The sequence below is a fragment of the Colias philodice genome, chromosome 2, assembly GCF_061535455.1.
Source record: "Colias philodice isolate Cphi_HAF_F1 chromosome 2, ilColPhil1 Martin Lab GWU primary, whole genome shotgun sequence".
Taxonomy (NCBI): Eukaryota; Metazoa; Arthropoda; class Insecta; order Lepidoptera; family Pieridae; genus Colias; species Colias philodice.
In genome coordinates this window covers 11,196,939-11,214,747 of record NC_143087.1, presented here as the reverse complement: position 1 = coordinate 11,214,747, position 17,809 = coordinate 11,196,939, and the positions used below count along the sequence as shown (strand labels likewise).

Here is a 17,809-nt window from a genome sequence, read left to right as displayed (position 1 = left end):
ATAAGATAAATGATGACTTAAATTTTATTATTAGCAAATACAGTGAATTCGATAGTTTAATTAATAAGAATATTTCATACTTACACGATTTTCAAGTGGCAAAATATCACGCTGAATATATTCGCGACATAACGGTTCAGAAATACGAACAGTTAGTTCCACACAAACGCGTCAAAAGAGGTATCCTCAACCCTCTGGGTTCCTTAATTAAAATTATAACGGGAAATTTAGACTATAGTGACGCAATTAGATACGATAAACTTACAGCTAAACTTGAAAACGATCAGACTATCATTAGAAATAAAATTACCTTAATATCTAAAATGCTCGATAGTTTTATCAATTCTACTGAAGTCTTAAATCAAAATTCTAATATATTAGATAAGCGTTTAAAAATTGTAGAATCTATGATTAAGGAATTAGCATCTAAGGATAATCATTGGGTTTATACTACTTATGTTGTAAGCCTTTTAAATTTATTTGTTAGTAATTTTCGTTCTATTTTTATAAAATTAGGAGAAATAGAGACTGCTCTAGCATTTAGTAAAGTATCCATATTACATCAAAGTATTATTAATTCTACTGAACTGTTGCAACATTTAATTCTTATATCTCAAACTGAAAATTTCGTGTTTAAAGCGAGTGAGGCAAATTTAGTAAAACTAGAAGAAACTATTAATGTTAAATCGTATATTAAACAAAACCAGATTACGTTCATAATGGAGGTTCCAATTACAGATAATTATACTTATAACTATTACAAATTATACTCTATACCTATGTACCGTGAATCCGATAGTAATACCGTTTCCATTTTTCCTAAATATCCTTACCTGTTGGCAAAGGGGATGAAATGCTTACCGGTCGTAAAACCGTGCCGATCGCTCGCTGCTGGAGAACAATTCCTATACAATGAACAAAATCAAACGCCATATCCTGAAACTACTTGCATAGAACAACTGCTTAAATTTGAAGGAAACCCAATGCACTGCGAACAACAGCTAATCAATATAGAGAATGTGACCACATACATAATGACCATCGACGAACCATGTAGCATCGAGATCCAGAATATAACGATTCGCCCTCACCAAGTAATGACTGAGAATGATCCTGTGGAACCAACAAAAATTATAGTTTTGCCGCAATTACCTGTGAATAGAACTCCAATATTATCCAGTACACGTGTACTCAATATGCGAGGCATCAACTTGGACGAAGTTAAATATATGTCAACGATATTAAAGCAATCAGTGTTCAGTGATAGTGAAATGGTTAACAGTGAAAGAAATTTTAGATTCAGTGCTACTTTAGGCTATACGTCTCTATTTTTAATCTTTGTACTTGTAATTCTATTTTTACTTTACTTACTTCGTGATAAGATATTAAATGTAACATGTCTGCGAAATCATCGGATAGTTATTAAAAATGAACAAACCGATAATTTCGCACTTAAGGAGGGAGGAGTTACGCATCCACCCCAACCCTCTGTATTAGGTTGAGCAATAGCCTTCCGCTGGCCTCAGCAAGACCACCGGAGAGTTCTTGCAATTTAACATAAGCATTGCAGTTATTGAAAAACATTTATTTCGCAATAAGGTATCGATTGTATCATTGCATGTAATTCTGGCATTAACATTTGTGACTCCAAATCGTCCACTTGTTATAGTTAATAATTAAATAAGTTTAATTTTAATTTAATTTTATTTTTTTAAAAAAGTCAAATCGCTCCCGCAAAGTTTAACTATATAAGGAATATTTATTTATCTCCACCCCAGTAGTGTATGCAATACCGTTACAAACATAGCCAGTTCTCGTTTTAACAAATTGCAAGTACGTGGGCACAGCAGAGCCTCCCGAGGGCCTCATCTTAAATTTAAACTTTTGATATGCCACATTTATCATGTTTGCTACGCGAATTTTTGAGGAAGGATTTTGTTAACAAATTGTTTTCACTTCACTCTCTTATTATTTAAGTTGTTATTACTAATAAGTATAATATGAACTTATACTGAGTATAGTTAATTATATAAAGTGGGTTTATATAATTTCCCTAATCGGACGAGATCCGAATGTAATAACTGATACTTTTATCAATAAAACGGCCTTCTTATCATTATTGCAGATCAAATGAAATTACGAAATTTATCTGAATATAACGGTAATTTAAATCATCCGTTTACTATAGTTAAGTTGTTGACTTTAAAATAGAAAATAACTGCAAATAGGCCTTACACTAAAAACACGTAAACAAAAGTCTATTTACGCGCCAAAATTCGATACCAAGCGCGTAAAACCCCACTCCGGGACACATAAAAGGCTTCAAGAGTAAGACCATCACCCTTCCGTGAAGTAAAAACGCGGGAAACACCCCCACTTCAGGCCCTCCCCCCTTCTGTAAAAGAACGCACGTGTCCTTTTGGATACCCTTAATGAATTTTGCCCGTGCTGTAAGGCAGGAGATTACGCGAAAATAGCTTGGTTGTGTATTAACAAAGTGATATTTTAGTTTACGATTCAGATTCGATTCGGTTAGCAGATGAAGCGGATTTATGAATGTAATGTTTTCCATGCTATTAGTAATTTGGTGAAAAAAATGCGTTAACCGAATGCCCACCATTTATCGCTTGTTATCTCTATCTCTATTGTTTTCTGCTCGCGCCGCCATATTGAAAAAATGGAAAATATCTACAAAATAAAAAAGACATGTTAATAATCGTTTTTGTCAAATCCATTGTTAACACGTGTTTCATAGAACTCTTCTCCACACCACCTAATGACGAAATCTTTTTTTTTTATGTTATTTTACCGCTTTCGCTTATCATTGGTACCACAACCTACCTCCATTCTTCAGCAAACACGTTTACGCTACCCTACTCACGGTTTGTCGCAACGTTGGATACAAATTGCGTTAAAACATCAAAAAACCCGCGCTTACTCACTGATACAGAATGCTCTTTTTAACCGTTTCGTAAATTTTACTTTTATTGGAGACGTTTTTTTACTGGTAAAAATTTGCTTTGTTTGTATGTTATAATAGCACTAGATTGCACTTTTTAGTAAACTGATGGGTTATCTGTAAAAGATACGGAATCCTAATAAAATGACACGTATTTCAAAGGCATTACAAAGCAGAATTGCCTTGTTAGTTGTTACATCATTGTGTTCTACAGATGACTCTTAACAATCTATAATAGAATTTCAACTACCGCAAAATTTCTATAGAAACGATTTACGACAAATTTACTAGCGCGTTTTAATAAAGCACTTATCTTGGATCGGTGACAATCCATGCTAATATTATAAATGCGAAAGTAACTCTGTCTGTCTGTCTTTTACTCAATCACGCCTGAACTACTGAACCAATTTGCATGAAATTTGGTATAGATATATTTTGATACCCGAGAAAGGACATAGGATAGGTTTTATCCCGGAAATCCTACGGGAACGGGTTTTTCTCTGAAAACGCGGGCGAAGCCGCGGGCGGAAAGCTAGTATTATAATATTTTGACGCACTTATTAAATCGTGCTTTAATAAAATTGCATGGCGAAGTTTCTAATCTTTAACGTTATAAACAAATAACAAAAAAATAACATCCAGAAATGATCAAGTTACGTATACAGATGTAAATTATAACCTCCCTTAGCATTTAGGAAAGCATTAGGCACCTCACTTATTTTCATTATAGCAAGCTATTAAGTTTCGACAGGCGTCTATTTACTCATCGAACGGAACGGCAAATTCGGCTACTTTCACTTCATTAGAACATTAGGGGCTACAACGTTTGTGTACTTGGGGGTAATTAGTGTTTTAACGTCTGGGTATTTTATGGGTCAAACTGAAGTTACTTAATTTCGGTTTGTATAGTGGGTGTTTTTCTCATAGAGGGCGCTGAAATAAAAAGGATATGGAGGAAATAAAAAATATGTTAATTAACATGCAGCAAGATTTAAAGCAACAAAAACAAGACATGTTAGAAATGAAGGAAGATATTAAATGTACTATAATCAATAGTCTCAACGAAAAATTTAACAACTTGGAAATAAAAAATGAACTTTTGGAGAAAAAAATTGAAGAACAAACAAAAATAGTAAGCAACCTAGAAAGACAGTTTAGACGCAAAAATTTAGTCTTATTTGGCGTAGAAGAGAAAGAAAAATCATATGAAGAACTCGAAAAAATAGTAATAAACATAATAAATACATACATAAAAATCTCATGCGATGCTAACAACATCGAAGCTGTAAGAAGACTGGGAAAAAAGAGGGAGAAAGTAAGACCGATAGTAATAACATTCAACACATTGGGATTTAAACTAAAAATACATAAAAATAAACATTACTTACAAAATACTTCATACTATTTAAAAGAAGACTACCCAATCGAAATTTTAAATAAACGGAAAGAACTACAAGCCCAAGTACAGAAAGAAAAAGATGCAGGCAATATCGCTTTTATAAAATACGATAAAATTATTATACTAAATAACCAACAACATCCACAAAAACAGCCGAGCAAAAGAATCCTATCAGAATCCCCGGAGACAAGTCAACCTACCAACGAAAATATTCAACAAACTAACAAACAACCACCTAAGAAGAATAAGGGAAACATGAATAATTACATTATACATAAGCCTAAATTAACGGCCGCCCAGACAGCATCAGCACAACGCCAAATGACGACACCTAAACGAAACAAAGAATAGCAATCAATATTGGACCCTCTCCCAACCTCAATTCTCCCAGTTCGGCCGGTCACCGCGGGAGAGTATGACCAAAACCCCCCAAATAAAAATGAAACTATTAAAACTACCTTTTTTATTTGCTCCCTTAATGTAAGATCATTATCTTCTGATCAAAAACTTATAGAGCTCAAGGCAGCACTAGAAAATATTAACCATGATATAATAGGTTTGTGCGAGGTTCGTCGCTTAGGAGAAAAGATAATCGAAGACAGAGATTACATCTTTTATTACATTGGCCAAACAAAAGGGCTTCATGGTGTAGGTTTTCTAGTTAGGAGGAAATACAAAGATAACATCATAAAATTTACCGGAATATCAGAGAGGGTTTGCATACTAGAAATCAAGCTGGAAAATATCTGTTTTTCATTAATCCAGGCGTATGCGCCCACTGAAAATTCATCTCAGGACGAAATAGACTGTTTTTATGATGACTTAGCGAAAGCCCACGATACCGTATCTACTGAGAACACATTCTCTATGGGAGATTTTAATGCCCAAATCGGAACTCCTGAAAAATACGAGCGCCCCATCGTAGGCGAGTATGGTTATGGCATTAGAAGTGCTCGAGGTACGCGACTGATTCAATACGCACAAGAATACAACCTAAAAATAATAAATACAATGTACAAACTAAAACCTAAAAATCGTTGGACTTGGATCTCTCCTAATAGAAACACAAGGAATGAAATTGATTATATTATGACGACGAAACACCGCTTAATCACCAAATATGAAGTTCTACCATCTTTCTCTTTCGGATCAGACCACAGACTAATAAGGGTAACTATGGACCTAAAATCAAAAAAGAAAAGCAGACGGAATTTTTCTAACCTGTCTAATAAGCTGAAAACTCTACCTGAGCAAGAATTATACCTCTCGAACCTTAGCAAATTTATACCAGATCTTTTAACGGCTCAAAATATTTACAACGCGCAGGAGTACTACCAAGAAATTATCCACTACATTAAGTCAAGTCTATCAAACATTAAAGTTTCACAAAAGAACAAAATACTGTCAGAGAAAGCGCTAGAACTGATGAAACAAAGAAGTACACTACAAAATAAACCAAAACTAAATAAATCCGACAAAGAAAATCTAAAAAAATTATACAAACTTACCAACAGAGAAATAAAAAAATGTTACGATACCTACAGAATAACAACTATACAAAGACAACTCGATAACTCCAGATCTGCTAAAAAAGCTTTTAAAGAACTTAATCAAACCAAAACATGGGTACCTTTCCTGCAGTCTGGCGATAACAAATGCAAGTCTCGCTCAGAAATAATAAAAAAAGCTACCGACTTTTATGCTAATCTATACAGTGAACCACCCACAAAAAAACAAACCAAGACTGATTACCACTATACTGACACAACTCCAACCGTACAATTTTCAGAAAAAGAAATCTTGAAACAAATAATGAGACTTAAACTGGAGAAAAGCCCAGGACCAGATGGGATCACTAATGAATGTATCAAGGTTGCGCAAACTCTACTACTGGCACCAATCACTATCCTATGGAATAAAATACTCGATGATGAAGCTGTACCGCACCAATGGTTAGAATCTGAAATTACACTACTGTACAAAAAAGGCGATACAGCAGATTTAGGAAACTATCGTCCTATAAGCCTTATGTCTAGCTTTTACAAACTTTTTGCTTCCTGCTTGCTCGAAAGAATAGGCCCTGTTATCGACTCACATCAACCGATCGAACAAGCTGGGTTCAGAAGTGGTTTCAGCACATTAGACCATATCCAAGTAGTGGACCAGGTGATTGAGAAATTCTCAGAATTTAATAAGCCCTTGTACCTAGCCTTCGTAGACTACAAAAAAGCTTTTGACACAATTTCACACGAAAGCATCTGGGAATCACTGAAAGCACTAAAAATAAATGAAAAATATATTAACATACTAAAACAAATTTACAATAACAGTACAAGTAGAGTCAAGCTAGATAGAGTAGGCGAATCATTCAAGGTAAAGAGAGGAGTGCGTCAAGGGGACCCAATTTCGCCTAAATTATTCATAGCCGTCTTATAACACGTATTAGAAAAACTACCGTGGTCCAATCGAGGCATTAATATGAATGGAAACATGCTTAGTCATCTCAGATTTGCCGATGATATAATATTGTTTGCGGAAAACCCTCACCACCTAAGTAAGATGATCAATGAACTTAATCAGGCTAGCAAAAATATTGGATTGGAAATTAATCTCGATAAAACTAAAATAATGACGAACCACACTGTTACGCCCATCTTACTAGATTCCCCTCTCGAGTACGTAAATAAATATATCTACCTAGGCAAACAGATTTCTTTTAATAAGGAAAGAAACTTTGAAGAAGTAAACCGAAGAGTGGCGATTACGTGGAGCAAGTTCTGGAGCTTTAAAGAGATTCTGAAATCACAACTTCCGCTAGCAACTAAAAAAATAGTCATGAACACAGCACTACTGCCTTGCCTCACTTATGGGTGCCCAACATGGACCTTCGACCACAAAACTAGATATAAAATCCAGACTTCCCAAAGAAGAATGGAAAGAAGCTGCCTAGGCATCAAACTTAAAGATAAAATAAGGAACACCGACATTCGGAAAAAAACAAAAGTATGTGATGCCTTAGGTTTTGCACTGAAGGGAAAATGGAAGTGGGCGGGTCACTTGGCTCGTTACAAAGACGGAAGATGGACCCTCAGGTCAGTGAAATGGTCGGGGCCAAGAGGCACCAGGACAAGGGGTCGACCAAGGGCCAGATGGGCTGACGAAATAGTAGCAGTTGCTGGCGGAAATTGGCTGAACACAGCCCAAGACAGGACAAGTGGCATTCTTTGGGGGAGGCTTTTACCCGTATGGGGTCCATATAGAAACCTACCTAGTACTTAAATTAACTTTATTAAATTATATTATCTTGATTGTATCTAAACTGTTCTAATATTGTTCTTAAACTGTAATTGTAACAACTACTGTTTCTTATGGATCAAATAAAGCTTTATTTATTTATTTTTATTTATTTTATTTATAGTGGGTGTACTATTGACCGGATTCATTAGAGAGGATTCGATGTGTTTACATTGTGTACCTAGTACATAAATGTTTTAAATTAAAATGAAAAAAAATTATATCAAAAGCATTGATAAAAAGACTCGACAATGTTATGGGTGATTCGAAATATATACATAAAAAAGACGTGTGGCACTCGGGGACTGCCGCGGTAAAGCTATTGCATAGCATGCCTTCAAGCCACACCTCCGAGCCCGTCGGAGTGGGGAGCGTGAGGTTTTTTCGTTACGGAATTTCTCGATTCGGTCCCCGCGCTCAAGGCCCGCGATAGAAGCTATGCAATAGCTTAAAAATATATGTACCTATGAAAGAGAGAAGAGAAATTGCACCCTTTGTTATCATTAAATGGATTTGTGAACGCCGCAACTATTTCGATAGGTACTTTCCGTCAAGTGGTTGGTGTCTTAGGTTTAGAGACATTTATTTTCAAAGAATTTTACAATTCACTTATTCTAAAGTTTCACAGTATTTTACAAAGTTGTACACCTTGACAAAAAAAATTAAAAAATTTGCGGGTGAGTGGAGATTATTTTGTGCAATAATATCGTCTTATGACGGTATGGCTGTGTTCGTGAGGAATGTTTACACGGATATAAAGCAACTAAATGTGACATCGATTGCATGAACTAAAATAAATATTAATTGTAAGTTTATTTAAAAATTAGAGATTAAATAGTAATTTAGTGTTGATTTAGCTATTAAAGTAATTTAATTAATACAATCTTGTTTTTTTTTTTTTTTTTTTAATATGTATAAGTATAATAATTCATAATATGATGTAATGATTTTTACTCTTTATTTTAAAATAATCATAAAATATATACTTTTTATGTTATATTTAACACTTTATATTAGTTATATTAATTTATTTTTTGAAGTAATTTTACTTTTGATTTTTTTTAAACTAGGTAAGTAAGTATGTGATCGTTGTTATTTTTATTTATATTGCTGATTTTATTTTATTCACTTATATTTTTAAGTTGTAATTTGTATACACGATAGTTATTTCAGGGCATATTTTCATTTTGTAGTATATGAAGTTTTAATTTCTTTTTGAATAATCCTAATGATTTTACTTGTTTTATATCTGTAGGTAGGCTATTATATATTTTAACTCCGTCATGAAGTAAATTTTTTGAGCCATAGTAGGTACGGGCTGGATGGATATTTAGGTGGTCAATACATATATTTTGTCGTAGATTAGAATTTCGCTTCCTCTTAGTTAAAGTGATATCTGTATGAATTTCCTTATTAAACAATTTTCGTATCAGAATACAAGTATTATAAACGTAAATTTGCGAAATATCCATTATTTTAGTGTCTTTATATATTTTCTTTGTTGGAGTGAGATAATTATAGCAAAAAAGGGTTTTTATTAATCTATTTTGGGCTATTTGTACTTTGTTCATGTTAGTTTTAGCGGATGTTCCCCATATCGGTATTAGATAATCTAAGTGGGATTTAATTAAGGAGTTATAAATTGTATATCGAACAGTATTTGGAAGACATTTTGCAAATTCTCTTAATGCACCAGACAATGAAACTATTTTTTTCCTGACTTTTTCAATATGCGTATGCAATATTTTATTGAGTTAATATTGGCGGTTTTATAAAGAAGGCACACTTATTCCGATACTATTGTAGTTTCAGCATAAATCAACGATTTGCTAACTATTATATGCATCCCAAATCACTTAGATAAGTTTTAAACCGCTCTTTCTGAGGTCTTCGTCATCCGTATTCCTACACATAGTGTACACTTATTCGATTCGGTCATAAAAACCATTTTACGGCGAGTTTCATGCGCTATAAATTATCATTTCTGCGACTATATAAATTACTGAAGACACTCGTAAAACGCTCTAAGTGTTTCCTAAATTTACTTGGAGAATAATAAATGATTTGTGTGTCGCAGTGTTTAGAATTTTCAGTAAGTTGTTTGAACAACTTCGTATTGTGATGGACTAAGTAATTATGCGGATTTTTCGTTAGTACATTAAACTTATTATCCTAGACATAATTATGTCTATAATAATTATAAAAAGGCGCCTAATAGTTAGGAGATAATAAAAGAAATGGGTATGGTTTTTATAAATAGGTACCACTTATTCAAATATCTATTGCTATTGTTGGTGGAACCACAGAACTAAATAGTAATTCCGAGTAGAACCTACTTACACAGTACTCTAACGACTATAAACTTTTAGTTGCCTCCGAGAACAAACTAATCTTTACACAAGATATGGTTAATATTACTGCATTCCAAATCATATCTGATATATAATAAACATGATGGCTTAAACATGAATATGAAATATCCATCAAAAGTAACAATACAATATATCCCACATTTAATACCAAGTCATAAAGCAATAACAAATGTACCCAAATATTTCTTTTTTCAAACGGCGTAGGCGACAACCGCCTACAGCCTTCAGAAATGGGTCGCCAAGAGTAGCCACAAATCAAGTGTAATCAATATTTTCAAATCAAACACATATCCAACTATAGTATATATATTTACTAATAATAATATTGGAGTTTCTTTTTGTAATATTATCTACAATAAACACGGTCGGTTATATAGAAACATACTAGTGAAGCTAAGACAAGCGTGTTAATATAACCGCATTTTACATGCATATGGATCCATCCATCAATCCATCCATTTAAATGTGTGTACCGTGTATACAATATCCATATTGTATACACGGTACACTCATTTAAATAGTACCTTTATTTTACAATTTTTGTCTGGTTCCGGCTTACCTCTGGAACGGCTGTACTGGACGTGATTTTCACTGTAATCAGTTACTACAGATTACTACTGAGATGACTATTGATTAAGATACTTCTTAGGCCACTTATTTTACTGATATTTCCAAGACGTATATATGTTTAAAACCGCGGTACGCAACGAGGCTACTGATATAAGGTTCCCACGTAACAATCCCATATTTCAGAACCTTTCTAGCGTGTGCACTTTGTTGAAATTCGTCTTTGAAACCGTGATCGGAATGAGCCTATTTTACGGGACTTAATTTGTTATTTCCTAATAAGACAGGTCATTAAGGCTGAATTTAGCGTGGAATGCTTAGATTCTGTACTAATAAATAGCGTATTTCTATCCTAATGTTTCGGTAAAAGACAAAATAAATCGGTGGACTGTTTAGTGAGTGACTAACAAATTATAGTTACAAGTTTTTATAACGAAAAACAGTAAAAAAATCAAAACATTTGCCGGTAATCAATATCTAGTATTGTCGGGTTATTCAGACTAAGAACGATTAGTTTGAAATTAGTTCATCAGGTAAGTTATAGGCAACAATAACACATACCTAACCTATTTATCCACATACTCGAAGAATACCACGACCCAAGAAAATAACTCCAAAATAGGCACTTAACAAATAATTACACGTCGAATCTGTTTCATAACGAAGCGTCTAAATGAATACTTAACCTTGGTTGTTTCGTGCACAATTTACTTCCTCCGAGTCATTATCAGTTTTAATTACAACCGGGGCTTAGCGTAAAATGTGCAACATTTTTGTTACCATTCTTATATTATCAACTTTTAATTACTTTTGTTTTGTACTTGTTACTGGTACGTACAGTTTAATTTACTTGGTTTGTTGTCGTGATTCCGATGTCTGTAGTTCATATTTATGGGTTAAATATCTGCAATGCGTTAATTTAGTAAGGTAAAGTTTTTATGGACATACTAGATTTCTGCTTCGCCCGCGTTTTCAAAGAAAACCCGCATAGTTCCCGTTCCTGTGGGATTTCCGGGATAAAAAGTAGCCTGTGTCTTATTCTGGGTCTTCAGCTACCTACATACAAAATTTCATCGTAATCGGTTCAATAGTATTTACGTGAAAGAGTAACAAACATCCATCAATCCTCACAAGCTTTCGCATTTATAATTTTAGTAGAATTTTGTCGAAACATTTCTATAAGTATTAGAAATCTTGTACTTGAACAACAAACTACTATAAATATATTATTTATAATCGTATCTTTACAGTGCTATAGCGTAAGACTGAAAAAAAAGTTAAAATATAAATCGATCTCAAAATTTGCCAAGACATTATTAATACGTGAGGTGTTAATATATGAGCCGCTTTATCAAGAACGAATTTATAATATTGTGCTAAATATTTAATTAAGAAACACGCGCTATATTTATTAGAAGTTAAAACATTATTTAGAGGCCTTAATTTTGCCTATATCCAACATGTTTAAATTAAGTTGTGTATTATCAAATCGTGTTCATATTCTGTTAATTGCTTAGAAAGTAGGTCTGTAAATCAATCAATCCAAAACAGTTCAACAAAATTCAATGGATGATGGAATTGATAAATGGTACCTATATCTTATTTAGACTACAGGCTCGTGTTGAAAAAATTATGGGTCATTTGACCCACCACCTGACCTATCTAGAATGATATAAGAGCATAAAATAATAAGATTCAGCACTATGACGTTACTTGTAAGCTGTCCACCTGAGTGCAGATGAGAATTCGAAGGTTCAGGTAGAGATTTTCTCCCCTTGTCTCCATGATTTTTGTACGGCGTTGCGGAATAATTGATTAAAAGTAGTATAGAAATAGTATGACACAGATGCCGTACAAAATCAAATGACCAAATTTACCCCGGCAACTGTCGAAAAATAAAAATAAATTCTGACTTTGTGGACCACCATTTTTGTACGGCATCTGTGTCATACTATTTCTATACTGCTTTTAAGCCATTATTCCGCAACGCCGTACAAAAATCATGGAGACAAGGGGAGAAAATCTCTACCTGAACTTTCGAATTCTCACCTGCACTCAGGTGGACAGCTTACGAGTGACGTCATAGTGCTGAATCTTATTATTTTATGCTCTTATATCATTCTAGATAGGTCAGGTGGTGGGTCAAATGACCCATAATTTTTTCAACATGGGCCTGTAGTCTAATTCTATCTATAGAGTTGGCTAGATGTCAGAAAAAGTTTAAACAATCAACCCCTTGCCTATAATACCATAGCGTTTAAATACTGTCTCCCACGTATATTACTATTTGAACGCCTCATTGAACCTATTTCATGCCAATTCCCACTAAAAACAACAATCATTCACAATCTCATCTTATCTTCAATCAAACCAATCACGCAATAATAGAAAGCAAACAGACAAACAGTCAATACAATCTCGCTCATATGTACCTACCTACGTGACTGGACGAAATTATTTTACACCTGGACGTTACTATGATGTGATAAAGCAGTATCATTTCCAGCGTGTGTGAGTGATAGCGCTATACGACTTTTATAGCTCTGTCCCTTTTCCGCTCTGGATTTAATACTGTTTTTTCCGAATCAAATCACTTATGTTTGCGAGACTATTTATTCGGCTATCAGCTTATTGCCTCAATGACTTGCAACTTTGTGAAATGATAAACGTCGATTCGCTTGAAGAATGATATCATTTATTGGAAGGTACATAGATTATATTTTCTTCGTATAAATTGAGTTTTCTCGGTTTTTATTGGTAAAATAGAATTAAGAGCACCTTATTTATTTACTTTATTGTGTAAATAACAAACAATATTAAAATAAAATAAAAAAGCTTTAAGAAATCCCACGACCACAAAAGGTTTTTTATTATAAGGTTCAGTCTACAACGTCGTTAATATATTTAAGTCAAGTATATCATTATTATCTCTATACTACACAGATTTAACGAAAATTAATTTAAAAATAATTTGTATTTACCGTCTGTTGTAAGAATAAATGTTTTCAATATAAATTAACAATATAGCGACGCCTCCAAACATCACAATAGATTACAATAGGAACGAATGTCCAAAATTTTCTCTACCGTCGTCGTTGTCATGGTAACAGGCTCTTATACCCAGTCTGGTAACTCTCAGCCAAGCTAAAGCTTAATGAATGAAACCATTACATTCAAAAGGCATTCAGTTCAATTCCCTGTAAACCTAAACCAGTTTACGAATACGCTAATTTAAATCTAAAAAATATTTTTCCCGTGACCTCTTCGGGTAAAGCAAATTAGTTTTAGCTATGTGTTTGCCTTTTGTCGATATGAGGAAATTGTTTTAGTGACTTGCAACAAATTCTATAGTTAAACAATCCTAGACATATTTTTGTAATAAATGCACTCTTGTAGGTACTAAAACTTTTTCCCAATAATTTTTTTTTCCAGTAGGTTTTACACAGAGATAGAAACAATATTATTCTAAAATACTTCAATGTTTCTTTCTTTAAAAATTATAATATACTGATCTGATGAAAGGTATAATATTTTAGGGATTGGATTTATTTTGCGTTCAACATTTATACCTTTTGTGTTGTACAAAGCTTTGTAAGACAGAACAGTGCCTTCAGACATAAACCAAAAATATAAGGCTCTCATCATAAATTATATGTTCAAAATGTTATAATTATATTAGACTTAATTTATAATTAAATTATATAATTATAAAATGTTATAAATTATAAATTATATGTTTTATTCTTTGGTATAATTCTTCTTGGCAGTTCATACCCAAAAATTCGTAGCTAAAATAAAAAAAAATGCTAAACCATTTACCTATTTAGAATTTAAAAATCCATATTATTCATCTCCATTCATCATCATAATCGTTTACATTAATAAAAATAAATCAAACACAAATTACATCAAAATATAAAAATCATTATCATTGCCTTTTATGCAAAATATACAAGTAACGCCTTTCATCCTTTTATCAACCGCTCTGATAGTTAATACAAAAAAACACGAACGGTTGTGAATTTTTGTCAATATTTATTACGAACTGTATCAATACATTCAACTTTAATCACAACGGCTACTAAAATATTAAATTTCAGCATGGAAAACGTATTAAAAACAAGGAGCTTATTTTGGTTTATTTTTGCAGAAAAAATATGCTTCTCAATATACCTATTTGGGTATTGATCGTATAATAGCTTAAATATATCTAACTAAAAAACTGTTCAAACACATTATTGATACATAATATACTTAATAAATTGCATTTGAAATTGAGTAAAAAATTTGCTCTACAGTGTAAACTGCTCTACGGATATTGATATTACTTTACTAAATCTTGAGGTTAGATTCATTACTTTTCGCCAAAGAATATGGACAAAGAATTAATAATATATTATATCGAATTTAATTTAAATTTTATTTTGTATAAGTAAGTAATTTAATTTTGTATAAAAATAGCTAAATTACCTAAATCATTATTTAAGTTAATATTATGCTATAGTTCTGTTATTATTGTGTCATTAAGGAAGGTGGACCCCAAAATACAGGCTGTCCTAGTTTGGGGTCCAAATGTTACATGTTTGTACCTAACCCACAAATTGATCAATAAATGATTTTTATTTTTTTATTATTTATTTTATTTAATATATTGTATCGAATAATAATAGTACATTAATTACTTAATGATATTTCGGGATTCAATATTAAGTCTAATCTGACTGAACTCCCACAGCCTATCTACGACGGAAATAAAACCTCTTACTACTATTAAGTGCCTTAAACAAATTATATTTTATTTAGCTAACCGCGTAGATTTTTTAATATATGTTTAATATATTTATAATAAAATAAAATATTCGAGAATATTTTCTTAATATGCTTACTGTTTTTTTACAATGCTCTACTTTTAAATCTTTGCCGTTTTACAACTTTTATAAAACAATGAACACACATAATATAACATCACGAGGGTTAAATTTCCAACGGGAAGCGAAACTCATCAAGTTTTCCGAGAAACCTTTTTACATCACGTTTGGGAAAATATAAAAACCATGTAAACAGTTTTGAAACAGCGAAATATATATTTATTTTGATCGTGTACAGTTAACATCAAAGAGAGTTATGGAATTTTGTGAAATTTGTGTTTAAGAAAAAGTTAAACTTATCAACGTTTTTATCGCTAAATAATTGAAGTACCATTTGACTTTCTTAATGATATTTAAAGATTTTTGATTTCTTAGAAACAACATCTATTTTAACCAAAAAACTATCCTGACTGAAAAAAAAACAAGCTTTAATTTTATTCGTGTATTATCCGAGATTCATGTAGAAGGACTTAAATATTTAACTAATAACTTTTTCCTAAACTTGTAGTATTTAAAAGGCATTTAACGAAGCAATAGTAGATCCTTAGTACATAATATAGTATATTAATTCAACAGTAGCAAACGTAACTCGACCTTTCCGCACCCAAGATTTATTCCGAACCATTTTAAATATATCACCAGTACATTTTCATTCAATTCATTTTCATTCAATTTAACAAAGCGATATTTTTCACCATTTTAAACGTGTCCCAGCGACCGCGGAGAGAATCCAATTTGCGATCCGATATACCTTGGGCGATCTCAGATCGTTTCATGGGCCCTCTTCATAATGGCCACCGTTGGCCCAACAAATGATCGTCGATGTTTGCCGCTACTCACGCAACGCATTGAGAAAAGAGCCCATACAATGACGGCCGATTATAGACATTTAGTTTCCCACTATCGTGATTGCCTTTCCTCGTCCAACGTTGCCCATTGTGAACAGGGCATTAGAGTTAAGCGGGCCAATAAATATGCAATGAAGTCTGCGGCTATCAATCTACGCCAACCGAGGTGTTTATGAAGATGTGCGATTCGGCCAGCGGATTGCTAACTTATTGCTCGGTGTGCCCATATGCCGCTCAATAAGGAATTCATGAATATGATGGATGAAGTAATCCCGTTCAATCATTCGCTACTCGAATATTCTGGAACGTTCCAGCACTTTATCATGCCGTCAATTCCGCTGCGTTTGCTGTTTGCGTGGGTGTGATTGATTTTTTTTTAATCTTTCTAATTCTAGACAATGAGGTGATAGCAAATTTTTTTTGCTCTTTTATGCAGTGATTTCTAAACTCCTATTGGTAGGTATCTTTGAATTGCAGTTTTAAAAATATCCAAACTTTTTCGTATGGCATTATTCTACTTTTCTAGCTAGTGAATACAATTGAAACAATGTATTTGTTGATGCCATAATCAGCAAAAAATCTTAAAAAGGGAGTTTCAAAACGAAAACAGAAACAGCTCGTAAATCTAAAACAAATTGAACATTATTACTTTTAATGTATCAGTATAATTGACTTAGCAATCCGGTACCGTTTTAATAAATTAATTTTTCCGTCTTATTAAAGGGCAACGACGGGCCGTCAGGGGCAAATCCGTATTAATTTAGGGCAGCATTGTTTGCCCCTAATTAAAAGGGAAGGCTGAAAGAATTAGACGCCCACATAACCGCATCCTGTGATCTCTCAAACCGCAACAATTTAGGGCTAATATATTTTGTTTGGATTTCACGTTAATGAGACTTAAATATCTATATATTAATTTTCATATAATTTACTACGATTAAATTACCTAATCCTATACTAATGTTATAAATGCGAAAGTTTGTGAGGATGGATGTATGTGTATTTTTGTTTCTATTTCGCGCAAATACTGAACCGATTACCTTCAATGAAATTTAGCACACATATAGAGGGTAACTTGGATTAACACATAGGATAGGTTTTATGCCGGAAATCCCACGTGAACGGGAACTATGCGGGTTTTTATTTGAAAACGCGAGCGAAGCTGCGGGCGGAAAGCTAGTCCTGTATATCCTAATTACAACTTAACTTAGTTGTTGTTATAAAGTCTAATTGGAACTTTCAAATTCTCCAATTATCAAGTTAAATATTACGTTATTTTGTGTTATCTTTTTGAATACGAACGCAAGTAAAATCTTTATAAGCTGTATAAACAAAAGCATTAATGAATTGTTCACACAAAATTCCCGTAACTATCCCGCAACCACCGTGATTGCTAATTGCATAACCTGAGTTATCGCTCAAGTTATAACAGTTATTAAACTATACCCTCATTTATTTGAAAGCCAATTAAATTCTCGCAAACAAACCCTGGCTATACGCCA

The 17,809-nt window shown here is 33.0% G+C and overlaps 2 protein-coding genes and 1 long non-coding RNA gene across 6 annotated transcripts in view; 2 read left to right on the top strand and 1 right to left on the bottom strand.

Moving 5' to 3' along the window:
- Positions 1-17,809, top strand: part of LOC149490773 (uncharacterized) — an 819,148-nt gene that overhangs the window by 535,408 nt on the left and 265,931 nt on the right. The window lies entirely within an intron of this gene.
- Positions 1-17,809, bottom strand: part of LOC149490796 (pseudouridylate synthase RPUSD2-like) — a 376,734-nt gene that overhangs the window by 333,459 nt on the left and 25,466 nt on the right. The window lies entirely within an intron of this gene.
- Positions 3,894-4,709, top strand: LOC149490798 (uncharacterized). The gene has a single exon (XM_089709902.1). It carries the CDS (start codon positions 3,909-3,911, stop codon positions 4,707-4,709), a length of 801 nt encoding a protein of 266 aa, XP_089566028.1. The 5' UTR covers positions 3,894-3,908.